At 45.1% G+C, this 25920-nt stretch overlaps 1 protein-coding gene across 3 annotated transcripts in view; it reads right to left on the bottom strand.

Annotated features, from left to right (window-relative positions):
• LOC137434422 (rho guanine nucleotide exchange factor 2) overlaps nucleotides 1-25920 on the bottom strand; it is a 200254-nt gene that overhangs the window by 141611 nt on the left and 32723 nt on the right. For 2 of the 3 annotated variants that reach the window (XM_068127398.2, XM_068127399.2), the window contains exons 6-10: nucleotides 14410-14590; nucleotides 11941-11998; nucleotides 6446-6519; nucleotides 4804-4852; nucleotides 4046-4107 (exon numbers count right to left, since the gene is read on the bottom strand). In XM_068127398.2, the coding sequence (XP_067983499.2) occupies nucleotides 4046-4107; nucleotides 4804-4852; nucleotides 6446-6519; nucleotides 11941-11998; nucleotides 14410-14590 (424 nt within the window). Of the gene's footprint in view, nucleotides 1-4045; nucleotides 4108-4803; nucleotides 4853-5042; nucleotides 5650-6445; nucleotides 6520-11940; nucleotides 11999-14409; nucleotides 14591-25920 lie in introns of those variants that run through there. The other variant, XM_068127400.2, reaches the window with a different exon arrangement.

Raw genomic sequence — 25920 nt, 5'->3', positions numbered from 1 at the left:
TGACTTTGCAATCATTTATTCAACAAAAAATTAACAGAAATGCCATTTCCTTCTGTGGAAAAAGTAAGTACATCCTTGGCTCAAAGAGGTGGTATTGCCCCCTTTGACAGAAACAACCTAAGTAGGCGTTTCTTATAACTGTCTACCAGTCTCTGAAATGGACTTCTTTTTTTTTTTCTTTTTTTTTTGGTATACAGAGTCGAGGCTCGTGAAAGAGCTAACATTTATCAAACAAACAAGCAAACAATGTATATAAAAAGGGGAGCGGTCGACAAGATGGGGAGAGAAGGGGAGGAAGCACACAAACACAACATTTGAGAGCAGGGACATCGGGAGATGTTTTTGGAGGGAGAGGGCCTGGGGGGAGATTGGGCGAAATTTTTGCCCACTCCTCCATACAGGATTCATTTCAGCTGTGCGATGTTTGAGGGGTTTCTTGCATGCACAACAACAACAACAACATGCATCTTAAGGCCATTTTCCCTGCTAGAGCGGGGGTTAGCCTTGCGGTCCCCATGACAATCTTCTCCATTTTGCCCTATTTTCTGCATCTCTCCTTGTTAACCCCCTTGCCCGCATTTCTTCTTCCACCATCTTTAGCCAAGTCTTTCTCGGTCTTCCACGTCCTCTACTTCCTTCTACATTAATTTCCATCACTCTTCTCAACCAGTCACTTTCATCCTTCCTCAACACATGACCAAACCATCTCAACCTGTTCCTCTTCACAGCATCAATCACAGGCAATATTCCCATCATCTTTCGCAATTCATCATTTGTCTTCCTCTCTCTCAACGATACTCCGCACATCCATCGAACCATTCGCATTTCCACCCTTTCCAGCCTTCGTTGCTGCTCTACGTTCATTACCCATGTCTCGCTCCCATAAATCATAACACTTCTCACACATGCAGCATACACCTTTCCCTTCAGCTTCAGCGACACTCCCCTCCTCATCAGCACGCCACTCAGTTCCCGAAACTTCTTCCATGCACATCTCACTCGAGCAACCGTTGCCGAGTCTGATCCACCTTCTCCATTCAGCATGTCTCCGAGGTAGCAAAATGTTTTCACACCTTCCAGCTTCACGCCGTCTCCAAGATCCAACTCAACATTTCCTGCATCTGCAGCTCCCTCTGTGCACACCTTTCATTTGAATGTAGCTGCCACACTGGTAAATGACCCTCTCAGACCACTACATTTTTGATGAACCCACTCAGCGCACATTGAATGGAGTTCACTCCGACACCCTTCCTGCACACAGCACACGACCATTTCCCAGTTCTTTCCACCTCACCACATGCTTTACCACTTGCCATCACCTTTGTCTTTCCGATATTCACCTTCAGACCTTTTGTCTCCATACATTCCTTCCACTTGTTCATCTTTTCCTTCAGTCCATCCATACTTTCCGCAATCAACACCAGATCATCTGCATACAACAACTCCCACGGTAAACCCTCCTTTACGTTCTGAGCCAGCACCTCCATCACAGCTACAAATAGTAGTGGACTTAGTACGGACCCCTGATGCACTCCCACCTTCACCTCAAACTCACCACTGTTCCCGTCCTTCGTCCTTACAGCTGTGCGCGCTCTTTTGTACATTGCCATCACTACTCTGATCAACCATTCCTCCACTCCTAACTTCCTCAATGCCCATGTAAAACTTTGCGTGGAACCCTATCGAATACTTTCTCCAGATCAACAAACCCAAAAAACAACTTCTTCCTCTTCTCCATGTACTTCTCCTGCAACTGCCTCACAATGAAAAGCGCGTCTGTCGTTCCTCTTCCTGGCATAAATCCAAACTGCATTTCGTCGATCTTCACTTTCTTCCTTATCCTCCTCTCCAACACCCTTTCCAATACCTTCATTCCATGCTCCAATAACTTTATCGCTCGGTCCGAGCCACACTCCAGAGGGTCACCTTTCCCCTTGTATAGAGGGACGAGGGTACTCAGTTCCCAATCCACTGGAATGCGGCCTTCTTTCACCACCAGATTACAGATCTCTGTCATTCTCTTCACACCCCAACTTCCTGCTGCCTTCAACATATCTCCCACAACTCCCGTTGGCCCTCCGGCTTTTCCACTCTTCATTGCTTTTATCGCTTCCTCAACTTCCTTCTCAGTTATCTTCTCTGCCGGTCCTAAAACTGGGTTACTCTCTATGTTGCCATCCCATTCATTCTCTGTATTCAACAGCATTTCCATATGTCTTTTCAATCTTCCTTTAATTCCATCTGGGTCGACAACAATTTGTCCCACTCTTGCATGCACAGCTCGTTTCAAATTCCCCCACAACATCTCAATGGGATTTAGATCCGGGCTTTGACTTGGCCATTCCAGAACCCTCCATTTCTTTCTTTTCAGCCATTCCTTGGTGGATTTACTGGTATGTTTAGGGTCATTGTCATGTTGCAAGGTCAAGCTTTGGTTGAGCTTCAACTTTCCGACAGATGGCCTCACATTATCCTCAAGCACCCTCTGGTGCAATGAAGAATTAATAGTGGATTCTATGATGGTGAACTGCCCAGGACCTGAGGCAGCAAAGCTGCCCCAAACCATCATATTTCCACCACCATGCTTTACAGTTGGTATCAGGTTCTTGCGGTCAAATGCTGTATTTGGTTTTCGCCAAAGATGTCTTCTGGTACTGTGGCCAAATAGCTCTACCGTTGACTCATCTGTCCAGAGCACATTGTTCCAGAAGTGCTGATCTTTGCCTCGTTGTTCATTGGTAAACTTTAGTCTTGCCGTGATGTTCTTTCTGGACAGCAAAGGTTTCCTTCTGGCACACCTCCCATGTAGATCAAATTTGTGCAGCCTCTTTCTAATGGTAGACTCGTGCACTTTGACATCAACAGTGGCAAGAGCTACCTGTAGGTCCCGTGATGACATTCTGGGGTTCTGAGAGACTTCTTTCAGCATCTTGCGGTCTGCCCTTGGGCTGAACTTGCTGGGGCGGCCTGGCCTGAACAAGTTGGCAGTTGTTTGGAATCTTCTCTACTTGTAGATGATCTTCCGGACAGTCGAATGATTGATTTCAAATTGTTTGGAGATCTTTTTAAATCCCTTCCCAGACTCGTAGGCATCTATAACCTTCTTTCTGAAGGCCTCAGAGAGCTCTTTTGATCTAGGCATGGTGACGCCGCACACTTCAACAACAAAGAGCAAACCAAACTAAATGTTTGAGGTTTAAATAAGACAGGTTCCTCCAAGATGCTCTCTTACGATGTTCTCATCATTTGCACCTGAGCTGGTGCACCTGATTCTAATTTTAGGTATTTGAAGTGGTGATAAATGTAGGGGTGTACTTACTTTTTCCACATGCAAAATTTGCATTTATGTTTATTTAAATTATACAATGGACTACAAAATGTAAATGTTTCATGATATTTGTTATATTATATCACCTTTATCTGTCAATATTGTTGAAATGAAGATCAAATAGCTGTATGTTGAAATATGTTGAAAAAGTTAAAACTTTCCATGGGGTGTACTTACTTTTTCACCTGATTGTATAATGTCTGTATATCGGTCAACTATATATATAATGGCCCTGTCTGTGCTACTTGCACGGTCTGGGCCGACAGACGGGATGCCCATTTAACCCACTAAGTGAATTTAAGTTTAGATTGCATTAATGTGATGTTGACGTAGCTCAGTGTTTCTGGGCCATATGGCCTCCTCCTGCGTCAAAGTTCCTTGCCTGTTCCTGTACCTTCCCCCACATTATAAGTCCATTTGGTGACAATAGACAAACGAGCACAATGAATGGGATTTAAAACCGGGATCCCACCATGTTGAGCTTATGATGAGGTGAGAATATTACTTCTGGACTTACAAGAGCCTCGTGTATCCAAAAATAAACAATCAAATAAAAATAAAGGAGAAATTGAATATCAGGCCAAACAAAAGTCAGTACCTCTTTGCACTTGGCTGTGATTGCTATTTATCTTACATCCCATGAAAATGCACTTTCTTTGAATGACGCACAATTGAGGATGGACAACATCGAGGCTGATGAAGTTCAATACGTCTCACCTTTAACCCCTTTCCTTTTGGACTCTTGCTCTGTGATGCCGTGGAAGTGTCCTTTGCCGTGTCTGGAAACATACGAGTAAACGCTCTTCCTATCGAGCAACAAGTACAGTGAAAAGGTTAGAAGCGTGACATGTGAAGGGTAGGGGGTGACGAGGGTGGGAGGGGGTGGCGGTGGTTAAAGGGGTTGCCTTTGCTCGCCTATTCAAACAGTCAGGCCTCTGTTTGTTGCTCGGATACCCAGCTGAACGAGGAGTCTTTCATATATTACATCTTTTCACTCCTTTATTTCAAAATTGAATGACTAAAACAAGGCCTGAGCATTGACATTATTATGTCCAACATTCAGGATTTTACAACACTGCATTATATTTCATATTCACAGTTGAATTATCTCACTCATCCATTTATAGCCTTCTGTGGAGGATCTCCCTGTAAAATGGAAGAGTTTCTTGTGGGAAATCCATTTCAGAGCCACATCAGCAATTCCTGGAATGCTTGCCAAGACTCCCGGATGTATCACATTATTTGTCTGAGCAATGACGTAATCATGCAGCATGAGGGCAGCCATTGTGCGTATTTTTTGACACAAATAACATCATCAATCCCCAAGATGTTTAAGCATCGAGGTGAGCGACTCGAAGCAATACGACTCCGAACTCCATCACCCTTTCAGTTCACGGCGAACGGTTTGAAATGTTTTTAACAATTAAATTCTCCAGCACAGCTTACTCAGGTAAGTCTGAGCCTGGGAAACATACCTGCAGAGTTTGGTGATCCTTTTCCTGAAGAACATCTGCCATGTTTTACCTGTGAATGGGAAAATGCACGAATTAGTTCTTCTCATCCTGAACTCTGACCCTCGCAGCCCCTCAAAATGACCGACTCGGTCTGGCAAAGCACTTTGAGCACGAGTACAGCTACAGGGTGAGCCGGCCGTTCCGCTCGGACTCTTGAATGTACGATCGCCATGTTAGCCCAACCGGTCCGAGTTACTTACGCGCATGGCAAGAAAGACCCTGTGCTCACTGGAAATCCAAAACCAACAGCATGGGGCGAGCAGGTGCCGAGTACGAGTATCGGGCTGCTCTGGTGTTTAGATCAGTGCGCGGGTTGTGCCACTGTTTTTCTCACCCCTTCCGCTCAGCCCCCATTCACCCTCCACCACACCCTTTTCTCTTTCTGCTTCTGTCTTACGAGTGTTGTTTGAAAATTCAATGGACTCATTCAGGCAGCCAGTGCAAGTGTCTGTCATACCAAAAACCTGCCCTTTCTGTCACTGCAGAGCTCTATGAGCAAAGCGTGGGAGAAAGAAAGAACGAATGAGACGAGGTTGGATGACAATACATTGGATGAAGAGGGATATGAAGAGAAGAGGTAGCATGCAATGTGATTGAATGAGATGGGATAGAATGAGATGGGACAGAATGAGACGGGACAGAATGAGATGGGACAGAATGAGATGGGATAGAATGAGATGGGACAGAATGAGATGGGACAGAATGAGATGGGACAGAATGAGATGGGACAGAATGAGATGGGATAGAATGAGATGGGACAGAATGAGATGGGACAGAATGAGATGGGACAGAATGAGATGGGACAGAATGAGATGGGATAGAATGAGATGGGATAGAATGAGATGGGACAGAATGAGATGGGACGGAATGAGATGGGATGGAATGAGATGGGATGGGATGAGACAGAATGAGCTGGGACAGAATGAGATGGGATGGAATGAGATGGGATGGAATGAGATGGGATGGAATGAGACAGGACAGAATGAGATGGGACCAGAATGAGATGGGATGGAATGAGATGGGACAGAATGAGATGGGACAGAATGAGATGGGACAGAATGAGATGGGATAGAATGAGATGGGACAGAATGAGATGGGACCAGAATGAGATGGGATGGAATGAGATGGGACAGAATGAGATGTAATAAGTTGGGATGAGAAGATATCAGGATGGATATAGCATTGGATACAATTCTTCTTCTTTGTTCATATGTAGAACAAGGCTGTGGGGTAGTATCTTTCGCTGAGGGCACGGCTGTGCGGCTGAGTGCCCTCTGCTGGTTAGGGCAGGAATTTGTCATTTGGCCATGGTGTCAGCAATAGCTCACCTACTCTTCGTAATGGACATCATGGGATCTTTCATGTCCACCAACGAATACTGGCAGACGGGATGTTCATTTAACGTCCATCCCAAGGACGGCACACACACTGATGAACCACCCTGCCTGTGAAACAGCAGGATGGCAGTTTATACCTGTTCTGCATTGAAACGCAGGCTAGATAGCTTAGAGGCGAGTGTACGTACCACAACGCCATACTGTCAGCCCATAGGATAGGATGAGATGAAATGGGAAGGGATGCAATGAGATGGACATAACTGTACCTCAGGAAGGAAGCTCCCAGCCGTCTTTTTCATGTTGAATGACATACCGGGATCCTCTTCTGGATTTCTTTCTCCTGTCATTACCATAAACAACAGAAATAAGTAACTAAATAAAGAAGTAAGGAAATAAATAATGAAATCAGTAAATAAACAAATAAATAAATATAACATGACGAGTCGAAGGGCAATGTGATCAGACTTCCTAGCTATTTTGGTTTATCGGAGGGATTCTCATGTCAGGTTGCAGAATCAAATTCTAGAACCATTAGTTTTGTTATCCAGAGGCCAAGGCTCACGAAAGCGCAAGACAACAGAGGATGACATCAGAGTGGAACGAACAAACAGTCAAAGGACAGATTGACAGGCAGGACCAGGGCAGAGATCTGTACAGGGCATCAATTACCATAGGCCACCACTCAGAGGGGGCAAAGAGCAAAGTTCACAGAGATTTTCACGACTTCATATTCATACCAGTCGTGGCCTGCACTGGTCCTGCCTTAATGCACGGGATTAAAAAAATGGTCAATATGAAATGGTCAAAAAAACCCAAAGAGACCACCGTCAATGTAAGAATGCTAAAGCTACAAAAACTCTTCTGAAAAAGATAACAAAAGGTAAAAACAAATATTTTCAAGTAGAAATACAAGGATGAAGCTAGAAAACAAGGAAAGACGTACAGAGAGCACAATAGTCAGGTTCACTATGTCAATAAACTATATTTCGTTCAAAATCATGGTAGATTAGCAAACCTATACATTTTTGGAAAGGTTATAGCATAAGGAAACTAAAAATCAATGTTTACATTTGGAGAGATACCTGTATGGCGGCCATTTTGGATTTTCAAAATGGCCACTGTAAAATACATATTTTGTTCTATTTCTGCCTCTAATTACCCGAAAAACTTTAAAAAATATACTAAACCTATATTTTCAGGGACAAGGAATCCAATGAAAGTATCAAATTAGTGCTATGGGGAATGGTAAGACACGAATCAAAGGTTTTGAATTGCAAAATACTGTCTTTATATTCGCGATAAGTTGCATAATCAAATACATGTTATCGTTTTGTACAGGCAGTTAATAACATCAAAATGTGTCACAATAATTCATATCACCAAACATACACAGGCAGTCAGCAAAATCATATATACACATGCAGTCGGTATAACTTCACATCTACACAGGCAGTCAATGACAAAATATACACAGGCAGTCAATGGCATCAAACATACACGATTACAGAATATGCCATTTAGAGTTCGTCATCACTGTCCTGTGTGTCGTATCCGACAATATAGTCCGCATCGTTTTCACAGTCCGTTCCACACAAGCAAAGGTCGGTCAAATTGATTGGCAAATCGAATTGGTCGAATGGTCGATCGAATCGAATTCGATGAATCGTATCGAATCGAATCGAATCGATCGAATTGGTCGAATGGTCGATCGAAGCGATTGGTCGAATGGTCGAATTGGTCGAATGGAATTGGTCGATTGGTCGAATTGGTCGAATCGAATTGGTCGGAATTGGCAAATGTAAACATTGATTTTCAGATTTTCCATGTAATAACGTTTCCAAAAATGTATAGGTTTGCTAATCTACCATGATTTTGAACGAAAAAACATAGTGAACCTGACTACAACAAAGAAGAGAACAGATGGACGAAGAGCAAGCAAGCAGTCTGCACAACTAACTACAAGGAAAATGCAGACAGAAAGTGTTAGAGCAGGTAGAAGTAGGTGAAAGGTCAACGAGAATAGAAACATAATGGGTAGGCAGGTAGGCATGGGAGGTAATGCAAGATGGCTGCACATCACGGCCTTGAAGGACTGCAGGGAAGAGCAAGACTTGACAAACTCAGGTAGGTGATTCTACCGATGGGAAGAAAGAGAAACAAAGAATGAAGGTTGGCAGTGATGCTATAGACCTGCAAAGGGTAATGGGAAATGGTTTCTGGATTAGTGAATGTGACTTGGCTTGGTGATGCAATTTGGCGAAATAATTCTCTATTTCTCACAAACAGCAGCTTCATATTTACCTGCACCACCAAAAGTGAATGGAGGTTGGATTTCCACCCTTGTCTGTCTCTTTGTTTGTTTGTCTGCATGCAAGATATCTCAAAACGTTGTGGATGCATTCGGCCAAAATTTGGTGTATAGGTTTGGTGTGTGACAAGGATGGATCGGTTAGATGTTGTTGAATATCCGGTTCTGGATCCAAGAATTTTTTAAAGTGATTTATCATCATCGAAAGAGATTGGGCCAAAAACAATATATACATCGAAATTATCAAACAGGAGTGTCTGTCCATCCGTCCGTCCCGAAAGTACTCCCTCGGTTTTGGAGCGAGCCCCGCAAAAACCTTCCTTGGAACGTTTGGGGTCCCAGCAGGTGTCCTAAGGTAGGTTGAAGGTTTCATAAATTCCTCTATACAATTATGATTATGAGTTTCGATCGGTATGAAGCATTTCGTATCCACCATTTCTCGCCGGCAGATTCGTCTGTATTGGTTATCACATCAGATTGGTGTCTGTATTTGTTTACCTCACGGGTGTTTGTAACGTTGTATTTTGTTATATTAATGCTACAGTATTAATTTGCGATTGGAATGATGCTGTTTGGAATGAAATATGGAGAGATGGAGTTTAAAGCGGAATGAGAAACTAACGTGAGGGTTTCCACCCGTGACATTAGCGGATTCGGCATTTGTAGTTTCGCCATTGACCGCGTGTGGAGACAACGAACCAGCTGTCTGTGCCTGACGTCCGACTGAAGGTGCGACAAGAATGGGGATTGTTCATGGTTTTCCATTTGCCGTTTTTTCCCCCAAAGTCATTCATGAACCGGTTGTCCATGCCTGACGTTCGACTGAAGGTGGCACAGGAATGTGTAATTTATTGGATCATGCTTTGCCATTCACCATTTTTTCCCCCCAAGTCATTCACGAACCAGCTGTCCATGCCTGACGGTCGACTGAAGGTTGTACAGAAATGTGGAAATTATTGGTGCAAACCTTTTTTTCCCTGAGATTTCGGCCTCACACCGCTGCACAGCACAGGTACCTCACTAGTAGAATGATATTTCGACGGATTATGACAAAACATGGTGGACGAGATGGTTAGGTGTCAAGAACAAGCCGGTTAGATTTTGGTTCAGGTCCGAATCCAGATCCGGCCTATCAGTGGGATACAAAACATAAACCGTTCGGCCTGGTGAAGGTTTGCGTTCTATCGAGTGCCGTTCTAGTTTTGAATTGTTTCAGTCCATTCGAGACAGTGAACTTGATCCAGGGCAGCTTTTTCAAAAAAAATTCTGCTCCAAAGTTTTCGTGAAAACAATCAGTTCATTTATAAAGGCAATTGTTGGCAACGTGATGGGCCCAAATTTAACAGCATTCTCATGTAACCTCGTACGAGCTGAATTGATCCTTGTGGAATATTCTCACGAGATTGTCTCTATTGTCGGTATACATGGACATATTGAAGCGGCATGAAAACCTCGGATTCAGCTACATTGTTTCACTGAGTCAGGGGGTTCTTTGGCCATGGACGTGGAATTTTTCAGATTGTTCTCCGTCACCATTTGTTTCGTTAATCATTATTAATGAAGGTGAAAAACTTTGTTCGAATATATATATATATATATTGTATACAACATCGAGGCTCGTGTAAGAGCTAACATTGATCACAAAAAGACTAACTGACACATAAAACATATGATAAAGGGAGCAGGAGAACAAGATGGAGAGCAGGGACATCGAGAGATCTGTGGGAAGGAGAAGGCTTGGGGGGAGGAGGCAAGGGAAGGGGGGGGGGGGGGGGTGTGGGAGAGGTAAAAAAAAAAAAAAGCACATGGACACTGCCAGGACTTCCAGGAAAGAAGTTGGTATTTCAAAAACGTGGATCTGGGGTAAATTAACGGGGGTAGAAAAGATCAAGGTTTTGGATGGGGGAAGATAAGAGAGATGGTGGTGAACAGCTGTTTTTAAAGACCTGGAGGGAGGAGTGGGATTGAAGAGAGTGAGGGAGTTTGTTCCAGAGGTGGGAGAAAAGAGGAATGAAGGAGTGAAGGTGAGCAGAGAGTCTTGATTTTGGCAGTTTAACCATAAGAGGGTTGCAGGCAGATCTTGTGCGACCTGCAGGAATATTTGGGGGACAGAGCCCAGAGAGAGCTGGGGGAGCAAGGCCGGAGAGGAGTCGGTAGAAGACAGAAAGGCCACCAACCTGCCTGCGGTGAGTAAGTGAAAGGCCCTCGGAGTTAGCTTCATCGCGGGAGTTTCCAATGAATATTGAACGATTGTGTAGTTAAACTTTGCTCTCGCAAATGCAGGGTTTTTGTGCAAATCCGTGATTTGTGTAAACACGTTTTCACCACCACCACCACAACAAAAGCCACATTCTGTATCATCCGTCTTTCAGGACATGTGCTTCGACATCATCGCCACCGGTAAACTTCGATGTTATTCCAGCGGTCCAAAGACAGGAAAATCACATCTGATGAATCTCGACTTTATATGGGGGATCGTTTTGAGCTTCCAAATCCACCTGTGCTGGAGGAGTTGGTGTCACATTCGTCGAGTGAAGGTGAGCGTTATCGTGCAGTAAAGACACACCCTCAGATAGCTACCTGGCCACCATCTAAGTGTCGCTCGTCTTACTTCATTGCATGACGAGTCACTGTATAGTTTTGGGAGATTCATGGCTTCTCACGTTCACGGAATTGCACGTGAATTAAACAGGTAAGATGTCAAAAAGACTATTGTCAGAAGCTTCCTGATGGGTGAACCTTGAGTATTTTTGGTGGTGGAGACCAAGAATATGTCTGTTCTCTACTGACGCTTCAGAAGCTCTGTCTCAACGGTCACACGAATATCCTTTTGATCAAACGCGAGGTCATTTGGTCTCTAAACCTTGCACTGACACATTGCTGACGTCACTTCCTGTATGACTTACTCAATATGTAGCAAGTATCATTGTACGAAATTTCAGCAATTAATTCTTACCTTTACACGTTCAACAATAAAACGTCCACGTGAACTTTAAACCACCTCAGTGTAAAAATCTACCCATCTTCTTCTTTGGTATGCAGCACATGAGCAGCTGTGCAGCTGATGCGGTGCCCCTGCAGGAGAACGGATCTGTAATTTGTTCATGGTGCCGGCGATAGCTCGCCTACTCTTCACGAAGGACACCGTGGGATCTTTACCGTCCACCAACTAACGCCAGCGGATGGGACGCCCAGTTTAACGTCCATCCGAGGGACGAATCGCCTTACCTATGAAATGTGAAACACCTGGATGACCGGTTATAGTTGTGACAAGATTCAAACCCAGGCCGGACAGCTTAGATGGGAGTGTGCGTACCTGTAGGCCATCCTGGCAGCCCTCTCATCTGCTCATATATCATGACCAACGCGTTAGACAGGGACAGATGCTCGGATTGCGATGAATTGTGCTGAGAGACATAAGGATATGTAAATTAGGTGGATTAAACAAGTTACCTTGAGAATGACAATTCCCATGATTCTTATGAGGATGAGGACGGCATGACTGGAGCTCCTGCACAAATCGAGAAGCTTGCTTCAAAAAAAAAAACATTTCAGGTTCTTGTGATCAATAGCATTGCTAAGAATATGAAAAAGCCGTTTTTGTGTGTTAACAAGTTATATATATATATATGGGAATGTCCACATAAAAATGGCAGAATGTCTGCATGATACCCCCTACCCCCCTCCATCATACTCCATACATCAATACATTGATTGGTCAATCCAATCTGACGTCACGATGACAATGTGTCGTCCAAATCAAGAATTCCCCAAAATTATTATTGATGCCATGTGCAGACAAAGGTATACAGGCCGAGCCGTATGTCTTGCATTGCAAGGCCCAGTTTTGTCTTGCTAATGACGCCTCTAAGGCAGGAACACGTGTCTAAGACTTGAGGATGAGGGATTGAACACTTTCCCCGTCACCACGTTTACTCGCTGCTTACTTTTCCTGTTCTCGCACATCAATCTCTCCTCTTTGTTTGCACAATTTCGTGTTAACTTACGATCACCGCTTCCTCTCACATTGCATACGTCGTGTGTCGATCTTCTTTCGCATGCGGTAGGAGGCTGCGGGTTAGCACCGTTGGTGGCTCGCGGGATGGCCCGGTACGCACTCTTGCCTCTAAGCGGTTAGAAATAGCGACCCAGGTATAAACTGCCATCCTGGTGTTTCACGGGCAGATGGTTCATCCGTGTGTGCCCTCCCTCGGATGGGCGTTAAACCGGCGTCCCATCTGCCAGCAATAGTTGGTGGACGTTAAAGATCCCACGGTGTCCTTCACAAGGAGTAAACGAGCTGTCGCTGGCACTCCGAACAAATTGGGAGGCAAATGGCAAAACACCACGTATAACCCTTGCTCAGGAAGCTGCTTCGGCAGCACCGGTGCTCTATGAAGAGTATGGTACATGAGGAAGAGAGGAAGAGAGGAAGAGAGGAAGAGAGGAAGAGAGGAAGAGAGAGAGGAAGAGAGGAAGAGAGGAAGAGAGGAAGAGAGGAAGAGAGAGAGGAAGAGAGGAAGAGAGGAAGAGAGGAAGAGAGGAAGAGAGGAAGAGAGGAAGAGAGGAAGAGAGAGAGGAAGAGAGAGAGGAAGAGAGAGAGGAAGAGAGAGAGGAAGAGAGAGAGGAAGAGAGAGAGGAAGAGAGAGAGAGAGAGAGAGAGAGAGAGAGAGAGAGAGAGAGAGAGAGAGAGAGAGAGAGAGAGAGAGAGAGAGCATCAATGGCTGAAGGCAGAGCCTGCGCCCTCTACAGGTTATGGTAGGAATTTGTAATTTGTTCAGGGTGCCGGCAATGGCTCACCTACTCTTCGCGAAAGACACTGTAAGATCTTTAACATCCACCAAGTAGTACGACATCCACCAACACCAGGATGAACGTTTATAACTGGGTTTGAACTCAAACCTAGGCTAGTCAGCCGAGAGGCGAGTCTGTGCGCATAAAGTCCATCACACCAGCCCCAGCTATACTCTACGTGCATGAGCTGTATCGTAAAATAAGAAAGAATGTGTTGTTGGTTGGAAAAAAAGTGATGAGAATGCACAAATGCATTTCCGACTAGATGGTCAGATATTTAATATTCTCTGCAGAAAAGAGGAACACACACACAAACACAGACACACACACAGACAGACACACACAGACAGACACACACAGACAGACACACACAGACAGACACACACACACAGACAGACACACAAACACACACACATACAGACGCACACATAAACATACAGACAGCAGACACACATACACAAACACACACACACACAAACACAGACACAGACACACACACACACACACACACACACACACACACACACACACACACACACACACACAAACACAAACACAGACACACACCTGCAGACACACACACAGACACACACGCAGACACACACACACATATAGACAGACACACACATACAGACACACACACATACAGACAGACACACATACAGACAGACACACACACATACAGACATACACACACACATAAACATACAGACAGACACACATACACATACACATACATAGACACACACAGACACACAGAAACACAAACACAGACAAACACCTGCAGACACACACCTGCAGACACACACCTGCAGACACACACCTGCAGACACACACCTGCAGACACACACATACATACACACACACACACACACACACGATGAAAAACAGAAACAGACACAGACAAGAATAAAGATGAACATATAAAAATAAATATAGAAAATAATATCGAGAGAATAAGTTAAATAACAAAAGAACAAACTTATAAACGATAACAGAGCAGAAACAAATACAATGGAAGTTTTGTCGTAATTATCAAGCATCACAGTGGAATCACCACAGCTTGAATGAGCAGCAAACTGCAGAGGTGTCGTGTGAAAAACATGCGACAATCCAGTAACTCCTAACCATCTGTTCCTGAAGATCCTGCAGGCGTTGCCTTAAACACACGATGTGGGTTTCCACGGAAACATCCATCCTCGCATGTTCCTTGTCCACACTCAAGAAGGCAGTGCGCACCGTGGGGTCGAAGGTGAACCGGATACCGTTCCCGAGGTTTGAAACCACGGGCAGGTCACATTGGAAGACACTGTGTGGAGAGGAGGAGGAGGAGGAGCGGCGGTAATTATGAGACAGTTTCATCGCGTTGCGTCCACTCGGACCCACTAACTAGCACAAAATGGCTGCCGCTGCATCGTTTAATGAGGGGAAATTGCTGCAGAGGCCAGAGCCGATTGATAACGCCATCATGGATCGATTTGACGATTATATTAGTGGTCTGTCATTGCAAAGTGGGCCAATCTCCAACGATGGACGTCTCCCACATTTGTGGTGCACAGTTTATATGTACGGGACTTATACCGATTCTATTCCGCAAGTCACCTTTAGTAAGCGACGAGAATCACGTTGGGAATGTTCGAAATTCCACTAAAGATCGGAATGACTCCTGTCGAGGTCACACACGCCACACGTCACACGTGTCACACGCCACACGTCACGCCACACGTCAAGTGAAAAAATTTCAGAAGGATTTCCATCGGACAATAACATTCCAAAAGGCATAACGTATTATTATATCGGAATTGCTGATTATGCCACGATGGGCGGTATAATTATTGGGTGTGTCGCGCAGGTAACAAGCGAAGGTATTGTAAAGATTTCCCAGAAAGATGTTATTACAACATTCGTACGAGGTAAAAAAAATTAAAATTGTCCTGACTTGGAATTCATCCAAGAGATTCTGAGACTTGAGGAGGCATGCTTGAATTCAGTTTTTGTTTTTGTTTTTTTGTATACAAGATCGAGGCTCGTGAAAGAGCGAACATTAATCACACAGAAAGACAAACCGACACATAAAACACAAAAAATAAGGGGAGCGGTAGACAAGATGGGGAGAGAGGAGGAAGGACACAAACACAACATTTGAGAGCAGGGACATCGGGAGATCTGTGGGAGGGGAGGGCTTGGGGGGAGCGGGAGGTATGGGAAGGGGGGGGGGGGAAGGTATAAAACATATGGCCATGGACACTGCCAGGATTTCCGGGAAAGAAGTTGGAATTTCAAACAAGGTGGATCTGAGGTGAATTCGCGGGGGTAGAAAAGATCGAGGTTTTGGATGGGGGAAGATAAGAGATGGTGGTGAACAGCTGTTTTAAAGACCTGGAGGGAGGAGTTGGATTGAAGGGAGTGTGGGAGTTTGTTCCAGAGGCGGGAGAAAAGAGGAATGAAAGAGTGAAGGTGAGCAGAGAGCCGAGATTTCGGCAGTTTAACCATCAGAAGGTTGCTGGCAGATCTTGTGCGACCTGTAGGAATATTTGGGGGACAAAGCACAGAGAGAGAGAGCTGGGGGAGCAATTACAATAAACAAGGAGCTGATACTCTCGGTCGCCCGCCTTTTGGGCGGTATAAGGAACAGGTCTGTGTAATATGAAAGCGAAATGTCGAAGGGGTTTTGAATACGTCGCGTACACAAGCCAAGTTACTGAGACGGTTGCCATGGCAACAGGGTTCAGTCAATCGCATCCTCGATCTAATCAGGTTGGGATAATGTCATGAGGACTAGATGTCTGCAATATGAGAACTAAATGTTCAACGGTTTTTGAAATATCGTGGAAACAAACGTACGTGGATGTATGATTGGTCGGTCGGACGGAGGTCATTTTCATTTTCATTTCATGCTTCCATTACCTGGGACCTTCTCGGAGGAGTGGGGAGCAAAAAAACAAAACAAAACCTAACAGCAATTCAACCCACCGGCTCAACTCTTACAATGAACCAGGTAACGGAAGTCTCAGAGCGAGTCACTTAGGTCCTTATTGACCACCTGTATGGATTCGCGGGAGTAATACGACATGGCAACTGGTCACGTGACATCATGAAAGTTACCGATACCTCCTGGCGTTGAGTGCACGAGGCAAAGCAGAGAACTCCGACTGCCCAGAGGAGGAAAAGGATATAAGGAGCATTTATTTGGCGATTTACTCCGAACTTGCCTGGCGAGCCTGGTGCCTAACACAAGGATCCTTTCAACGCAAACAATTGCCCGGCCTGTGTCGGAGCTTAGCCGCCGAAAAATGCCAGAGCTCTGGCCAGCATGTTTAAAAGGCCAACAGCTTGTCGCAAAGCAGAGCATCTGTGGCAAGAGGAAGCTGGGAGAACGAGCGAGGGATGTCTGATGGGGGTGAGGGTGGACTGGGGGTCGTAAAAGGGAACCTCGGTGATGTGCGAGATTGGAGGGCGATACGGATGAGAAAAAAGGGAAAGGATGTAAAGCCCCCGTCACACCTTGACGATTTAGCCAGCGTATGCCGACGTATCAAAATTGAGTGCTGGTGTGAGTCATACGCTGGCATACGTCGACAAATTTTGTGCATGCACGAAATTTGTCGACGAGCTCGGCGTACTACGACGTATGCCAGCGTGCTCTTAACGTAGCCAAATTTTTCATACGTCGGCATATACGTCGGCATACGCTGGCATACGTCGGCATACGCTGGCTAAAACGTCAAGGTGTGACAGCGGCGTAAGTCGTTTTTTTTTTGTTTTTTTTTACCCTTACATTTTCAAGTTTAAAAACATGGTAGGGCATGGTAGATTGAATGATGAAACGACACGAGGAACATAAAGCCCAACTACTCGAGTTGAAAGCCTTTCTCAAAGCCAGGGGGTTAGCTGGGCTGGGCGGAAGTGAGGAAGGAGGGCACCAACAACCTTTTCATTAAAGCAACACGCAATGCAATAATTGACGTCTTTTATAAGGCTCAATAAGGTCGATGCGTTGAGCGTTCTCATCTGAACCAACGGCTCACGATGCCCAGAACTCGGGTTCAAATCACAAATACTGTAACCGTTTGTCCATTGTGTCCCAATGGCCTTGTTGTTTACATCAAAGTAGAGTGGCGTCTGGTCGTCTACGAATGTCTTTATCCTGCATCCGATTTATGTGCGAGCTGCACCGTGAGGCCCAAATAGATCAGCACTAAAAAATTACAAATTACAATTTTGCTTTATCTCACCTCTTTCACAGCCCTGCCCTCTCCCCAATTTCCCATACTTGTACACCCGCTAACTACGGGAGGGGCAGAAAGGGTAATTCCTCTTTTGGGTACATAGATTACAGTCGATCTATGGTCGGGTCTCAAGAACATTGGGTGTGTGTTCATTTACCAAGTTTCTTGTGGAGAGATCGCCAAGTGGTTTAAGCATTCGAGCAAACACTCCATTCAAAACCGTCAAGGAATGGCTGGCTTGGCAAGCGCAAGCTAGCTGCTTGGTAAATGAGCACACCCCGGCTTCCTCCCTGTCAGTTTAATGTTAAACAGAAGGTGCGAGTTTCAAAAGTTCATTAAGAAAAACGCCACGTTAGCGCCAGAAAGGGTCATGTTATTAACCCAACACTTATGGGGTACCTAGAGTACAGTAGATCTTCGCTCAGTTCTGTAAGTAAAACTTACTGCGACATAACGCATTATATCATAACGTTATGTTCACGTCATGGTTTACGACATGGTTGTAACATAACGCATTACATCATGACGTTATGTTCACGTCATGGTTTACGGCATGTTCACGACACCATGACGAATAAAACGGCAGTCCGTTGGCCCGCCATCTTGTTGACTTGTTTGTGTCTGAATAACCAAACGTTACATGGTGTCAGAAGTGGTTTTCGTCGACGTTCCACGCCGAAAATGAAGCGAACGAGTGATGAAAATATCATTCTTATATCTACGTAGACAAGAAAGTCATTTGTGCATTATTGGTCCTCCTTTTGCTCGTTGAAGTTCGCATGCGCCCCGCGAATCCTACCAACACGGGATCCGGCTGCGTCAACCGTCCACGTCGTTGTCAACGCAAGTGAGTTGCACTATTTTGTCGCCATGGCGGATGCTTCAGAAAAGCCACGTATGAACTGGCAAGCGTCAGATCTTGAAAAGGAGTTCAGACGTTTTAAACAACATTGTGTGTTTACGTTCAACGGACCGTTGTCCACGGCCACGGAAATTGTCAAAGTAAACTATCTCATGACATACATAGGCGACAAAGGCAGAGAAATTTACAACACATTCACATGGACTCCTGCAACCGAAGGTGTGCCTGCAGAAAATGAAACCTTAACTGGAGTACTTGACAAGTACACTGCATACGTGGCTCCCAAGAAAAATGAAATCAGAGCAACAGTAAACTTCAACAGGCGTAAACAGCTGCCCGGTGAACGCTTTGACAACTTTGTAACTGACCTGCGGCTGCTGGTGACAGACTGTGGATATGGCGTCAACACGGACCGCATGCTGCGGGATGCCATTGTCCTGCGATCCGCTAATCCAGCGGTGACTGAACATTGCCTTCAGGAAGGAGACGAGCTCACACTGAACAAGGCCACCAGCATCGGTCAGAACTACGAGACCTCACAGGAGAGCTTGCGAGTTATTGCTGCGGACGAAGACAGTAAGGTGTATGCCATTAACAAACAGCAGCCACCCCGTCACAAGACACCCACCAGCAAACAGTGGACAGACAACCAAAACTGCTGGTACGGCGGATACTCATCATCACACTACAAGTGTCCCGCCAGGGAGGCCCCCTGCAAATTCTGTAAGAAGGTAGGCCATTTCGCCCGTGTGTGTAGACAGAAGTTGAAAGAGCAGTCAAGATCTGCTGCGCATGCTGTTGATTGTGACTACGAGTCTGATGACACGACCCTGACGCACAGTGTCAACAACATTCATGGAACAAATGCAGCAACAGAATGGTGGACTGATGTCAAGATTGGAACAAAGGTCGTGAAGACACAGATTGACACAGGTGCAACAGTATCCATAATGCCGCTTGAGCTGTTTCACAGTCTAAAGACCCACATGTCATTGTCTGCCACCGATAGCAAGTTAAAGAGTTATTCGGAGCATGACCTTGCTGTTGAGGGATGCATCACATTGCCTGTGACGCACAAACAAAACACTGTTGACGTCAAGTTTTATGTCGTCAGAGTAAAGCAACGACCACTTCTCTCCGGCCAAGCCAGCACAGCACTCGGGTTGATTGAGAGAATTCACAAGGTCAGTGACCTTAGTGATTATCCTGATCTTCTCCACACAACAGGTGTACTGCCAGGCAAGTATTCTCTGAAAATCGACCCCACTGTGCCCCCTGCTGTCCATGGACCACGTCGGCAACCAAAAGCTCTGTACGACAAGGTTAAAGCCAAGCTAATAGAAATGCAAAAAGATGGGCACATTGCTCGTGTCACTGAACCGACAGACTGGGTGAGCTCCATGGTCACCGTAGTTAAGAAAGACAAAATCAGAATCTGCATTGACCCAAAAGACCTAAACAAGGCAATTAGGAGAGAACACTATTACATTCCAACAGTTGAAGAAGTGGTTGCATCAATGATACCAGGTTCAAAGTATTTCTCTGTACTTGACGCCAAATCCGGATTCTTACAGATCCCGCTCACATATGAGTCCAGTCTTCTCACCACCTTCAACACCCCAATTGGCCGTTTCCGTTGGCTGAGGCTCCCTTTCGGGGTCCGATCCGCTCCTGAAATCTACCAGCGTATCATGGACAACATGCTGGAGGGCATCGAAGGCGCTCGTGCCATAATGGACGACATTTTGGTGGCGGGTAGGACCCCAGAGGAACATGACTCCATCATGCGACAAGTTGTCAACAGAGCTACAGCTTTCAACCTCAAACTCAACTTTGACAAATGTCATGTGAAACAATCATCCGTGAAATATGCAGGGCATATTTTGACAGGGAGTGGTCTGAAACCTGATGATGACAAAGTGAGGGCCGTGAAAGCAATGCCAGAGCCCAAGAACAAAGAAGATGTCCGAAGAATACTTGGCTTCATCCAGTATTTGGCAAAATTTCTACCAGAATTAAGTACAGTGGATGCACCACTTCGTGCCCTATTGCCCAAAGATGTCCTCTTCCATTGGGACAAACCTCAAGCCGAGAGCTTTGAAAAGATGAAACAGTTGTGCTGCAATGCACCGGTGCTGGCCTATTACGACGCCAAGAAAGGCTGTACCATTCAATGTGATGCCAGCAGTTACGCTCTCGGAGGAGTGCTTCTGCAAGATGACCACCCTGTAGCATATACATCCCGTGCGCTCACACCGACTGAGCAGAGATACTCGCAATTGGAGAAGGAAATGTTGGCCATTGTACATGCCTGCAAGAAGTTCCATTACTACATATTTGGGACATCAAACATCACCGTCGAGTCCGACCACAAGCCGTTGCAGTCAATTCACACCAAGCCCCTACTAGCAGCACCTATGAGGCTACAATCAATGCTCCTGAAGTTGCAGCCGTATGACTTGACAATCACGTACAAACCAGGGAAGGACATTCCACTGGGCGACACCCTGAGCCGTGCTAACCTCCCAGATACTACACCAGAGATGGACATTGAGCTAATCAATATGGTAGACTTCATATCAGTGGTGCCGTCTCGCTACGCGCAGTTCCAGCAGAGAACTGCTGAAGAGTTGAATGAACTGCACACCATGGTTCTGAAAGGATGGCCAGACACCAAAGCTGAAACACCTCACAGCATCCGTGCATACTGGCAGTACCGTGACGAGCTGTCGGTGATGGATGGAATTGTTTACAAAGGCATGAGAATCGTTGTACCCACAACAATGCGGCCAGACATGATGCGACAAATACATGGCTCACACATGGGAATCAGCAAATGCAAACAGAGAGCCCGAGAAGCTCTGTTCTGGCCAGGCATGACTGCACAAATTGAAGACGTCGTCAGTGATTGCCCACAGTGCAGTTTGTACCAAAGTCAGCAGCACGCAGAAACTCTGATGCCCCTGAAAACACCTCTGTTACCTTGGATTGAGGTGGCTGCTGATATCTTCGAATATGAAGGGAATCAATACTTACTCACAACCGACTGTTTCTCCAAATTCATCGAGGTGGATGCTCTGACAAACCTCAGCACAGCAGTCACTGTCAACGCCCTCAAATCACAAATGTGTCGACACGGCATCGCAGAGACACTCAGAACAGATAACGGACCTCAGTTCAGCTCGCAAGAATTTTCCCAGTTTTGTGCTGACTATCACATCAATCACCAGACGTCTTCGCCCCGATACCCTCAGTCAAATGGTGCAGCTGAGAGAGCCATACAGACGGTAAAGCGACTCTGGTCTAAGTGCAGTGATAAACATCTGGCCCTCCTTGACTACAGGACCACGCCGCTGGAAAGTTGCAACATGTCACCTGCCACGCTTTGCATGTCTCGCAGACCCCGCAACCTGCTGCCAACCTCTCGTGAGTTGTTGCGTCCAATTACTCTGAACTGTGATGAGGTCAGGAAGAAGCTCGATCAGAGCAAGGAGAAGCAACGGGTCCACCACGACAAACATGTCCAAAGAGACCTGCCCGCCCTCCTCCCAGGAGACCCAGTAAGGATGACTCCACTCCCAGGTACAAACAACTGGCTGCCTGCAACAGTTGTAGCCCATCACAGTGTGCCCAGATCATATATCGTTGAAAGTAATGGCAGGAAGTATCGCCGAAACAGGAAACACCTCCGCCTCTCAACATACGGTGCTCATCAGCCAAGCTCCACAGCACTGACGTATGCAACCCGGCAACCGACCAGACCGACCCCACACTGTGCTACTGCTCCAGCTGGTCTGCCAGCTCCCAGCTCAGCTCAGACCACACAGCACTGCCCGTGCAGCAGCAGCCTGCACTCTACAGCCCGTACAGGGCAACCCTCGCCAGTCACACACACGCCATCCTCTCTGCCGCCTGAACAGGGTCAGAATCCTCTCACCACGAAGTCAGGCCGCGTCATCAACAGACCCAAACATCTAGAGGATTATGTGACAAACTGAGGGCAGACTAACCCTTCTTCTAGCACCTTGTAACTCAGGGTAGTCTACCCCTGTTTTACTGTTGTGACAGTATGTTCTAAATGTTGACACTTATTTTGTTCATGTTCGTTCATGCATCAGCTACATCTTTTATTACTTGCTGTGCCATGCTTCACTTAATTTTCCGTTTGTTGTTTGTCAAAGGGAGATGCGACATAACGCATTATATCATAACGTTATGTTCACGTCATGGTTTACGACATGGTTGTAACATAACGCATTACATCATGACGTTATGTTCACGTCATGGTTTACGGCATGTTCACGACACCATGACGAATAAAACGGCAGTCCGTTGGCCCGTCATCTTGTTGATTTGTTTGTGTCTGAATAACCAAACGTTACACTTACCTCACACATGTCGGGATTCCGCCAAATTTCTTCATTTAGTGTTATAAACAGCATTAGTGACCGTTTAAAAAGCTAACCATACGTGTTTGTGGTTCATGATACTCATTACTGTTCATTAATGTTCATTAATGTTCATTACCCGCGAGGGAGTAATGCATTCGATCGTGTCCGTGTGTGTGTGTTCGTGTGTTTGTGAACAAGATATCTGGAAAAGTTCTGAACGGATTTGGATGAAAGTTGGTGGGATGATTGCCCTTGGGATAAGGAAGAATTGATTAGTTTTTGGTGAAGCTCAGGATATTATTCCGGATCCAGGAATTTTTTGAAGGATTGTTTACCATTGGAAGATAGGGCTCATTTTTTTTTTTACATTATCTTCTATATATTCTATATTTAACATTGTGATATGAAAATAGTTTTCATATTTGTTGTAAATGTAGTTTAAACTCGTGGTTATGCGTTAGAGCGGTGTATTTTGTTAGCAGCGTCGTCTTCAAGGTTCTTTTTTTTTTTCTAATAAAGACATATTCTGTCATTTTAAAACCACAAAAGTGTGTATTCGATTTCCCCGTTTCATAAAATGTATCGTTTCATACGTATAATGCTTTAAAACTGTTTTTTGTTTTGTTTTGTTTTTACCTCAGAAGAGATATCAACATTTACCTCAGCGAATGTCAATCGCGGTGTCAGTATTTGATGAACTTATAAAGACTTAGGTGAGTTATAAGTGTGACCAGCATGTGCACGGGAGTGGTCGCATTAGCTTGTACGACTTAAAATGAGCGAGTTTTGTTTTGACGTTTGGGCCAGTTTTACATGTTGTATCCCTAAGGAATGAAACGAACGTTTTTCTGGCTTACAATTTTATTTGAAGTCACACATGCCTCAAAATACACTCACTTATATAGAATTGAACGCTGAATCCGAAAATGTAAGTGAAATTGCCTTGTTTTTTTTAAACATTATTTTCTATATATTCTAAATATATATCTGTGCAGTGTCTGTCTTTTGTTGTCTTGTCTTGTGTTGTCACTGAACTACTCCCTCAAACTTTTGTGAAATCGTACTATTCCAACTTGACCCACGGCGGGAGTATGCGCTCTACTGAGTGGCGTTCTAGTTACTTATGAGGCGCGTGCGATTTGGTCTCTTCCAAAGACAGAAGCCTCTTCCGGAAGATTGCTATTTGCTTTGTGCCGAACAGGCAGAAGAGAAGCAAGATGGCGGCCGAACATGTATTACTCGCGCTCATGATGGAAGAATTAGACAAAGATGACACCACATCACAAGTTGATGCAAATATCTAGATTGTGTTTTCACTTGCAAGTTTTGCTGCGTAAGTATAACCAGCAGCGTTTCTCCGTGACTGAAATTATGGGTGAAAACGGCGTATATATCACTCCCATATCACTCACTAATTACCAAGAAAACAACAAATAAGTAAAATAGAACTCGTGATTAAGTGAGTTAAGCCTGTTAAGCAAACTTGCCATACAGCTGTAATATCAACGTGTCATATATGACAAAGTTCTTTCAAAGTAATCGGCGAGGCCATTTTGTTTTCGAAGAGCCCGCGCCTCTTCTGCTGGATAACGGGAAGATGCAGAAGAGCTTCCGAGAAGAGAAGAGTCCAAATCGAACGACCGGAAGAGAGCTCTTCTTCTCCCAGAAGTGCAAATCGCACGCGCCTCTGGTAGAGGCTGTTGCTCCCACAAAAACGCCATGATAAGCTAGTTATATACGTTGACTCGCTGGAAAACCCCTTGGGGAGGTGGGATATTATTGGTATTAATATTGTTTTGTAATAACATTAATATTATGCTATTATCGTTAGTTTTGTTATTCAAAGCACCCTTGGAAAAACGCCACGATAAAGCTAACTTAATATGGCTATACACCTCAACACGCAACCCATTGATGGCAATATCTTGGACACGTTTGACAAATGGACTTCTCGACCCAATGATGTGGTTGTCCACTGGGGTCGGTAGGCTTACCACTTAGACACAATCTTAGTAGGGGAAAGTGGTACAAAATGGACCCCTTGGGTCATATGGACCCCTTGGTATATTACACCAGCAGCTGCTGCCATCTTGTGGCTGTTCATGTTAAAACATTCCTTTGTGGATTAGCAGAAAGTAACAACATGGTGGCCATCCCTATCCAGTCTTGAACTCGAGCTGAACCATCCAACATTTTGACACCTACTAGGATCTATCGGTAGGTATGTGAGAAAATTGTGTTTGTGGTGACAGAGTGACTCATATTTCCTAGTGTTACTGCATGCTTTTAGAGTACTAGGGCATGCCCGTACTATATATATATCTAAAATTATATCCCCCCCCTCTATTTACATGAAATGGTTTGGTCCATGAAATGTTTTGGTCCATTCGCAACGCCAAAGCGAACGGCGAACGCTTTACATGAAATGGTTTGGTCCATGAAATGTTTTGGTCCATTCGCAACGCCAAAGCGAACGGCGAACGGCTTGCGAGTACAGTGACAATCCCCCCCCCCCCCCTCTATTTACATGAAATGGTTTTAATTAGTTTTAAAACATAGTTTAACGCCAACATAGCGGCAACATAGTTTGCCAACGTGAAATAAATGAATACGCTCTCAAATGTGCCGTCCGAGGCAGAGTGTGTTCGCCACGTTCGGCACACGCGATAGCTCGCTGCTCTCTGATTGGTTGAATCGTTTTTTGGACATAGCTCGGTAAGTAATTGTCCGATTAATATGAAACCTTGAAAAGGCACATCCTCGGGTCCCCAGCAATATACCTGGCAAGTTTCAAGTATATCGGACCGGTAGTTGTCGAGAAACAGCGGTCGCATACACACACACAGAGATTACTGGAATTATAGATAGATAAGTCAGTCACTAAAATTGACCTTTGAAACATTCTGCCCAGTACATGTGGTTTCCAATGATGTCAGGTTTTCATGGAGGTCGTTCATGGGGCAAAACGGTCCATTTCCCTGGGGTAAAATGGCCCGTGGGGTACCATTTTACCCTTTAGTGGGCCATTTTACCCCATACATGTTTCTTATTTTTGTTACAAATATGTAGGCCTATGTATACATGTAGGCCTACCCTATATGTATGTATGTATGTATGTCTGTATGTATGCATGCTTGCATGCTGGCTGGCTGGCTGG

This window comes from Myxine glutinosa, chromosome 10, assembly GCF_964187855.1.
Source record: "Myxine glutinosa chromosome 10, kmMyxGlut1.1, whole genome shotgun sequence".
Lineage (NCBI taxonomy): Eukaryota > Metazoa > Chordata > Myxini > Myxiniformes > Myxinidae > Myxine > Myxine glutinosa.
The sequence above is the reverse complement of the archived record's forward strand: the minus strand, read 5'-3'. Positions and strand labels throughout refer to the sequence as shown.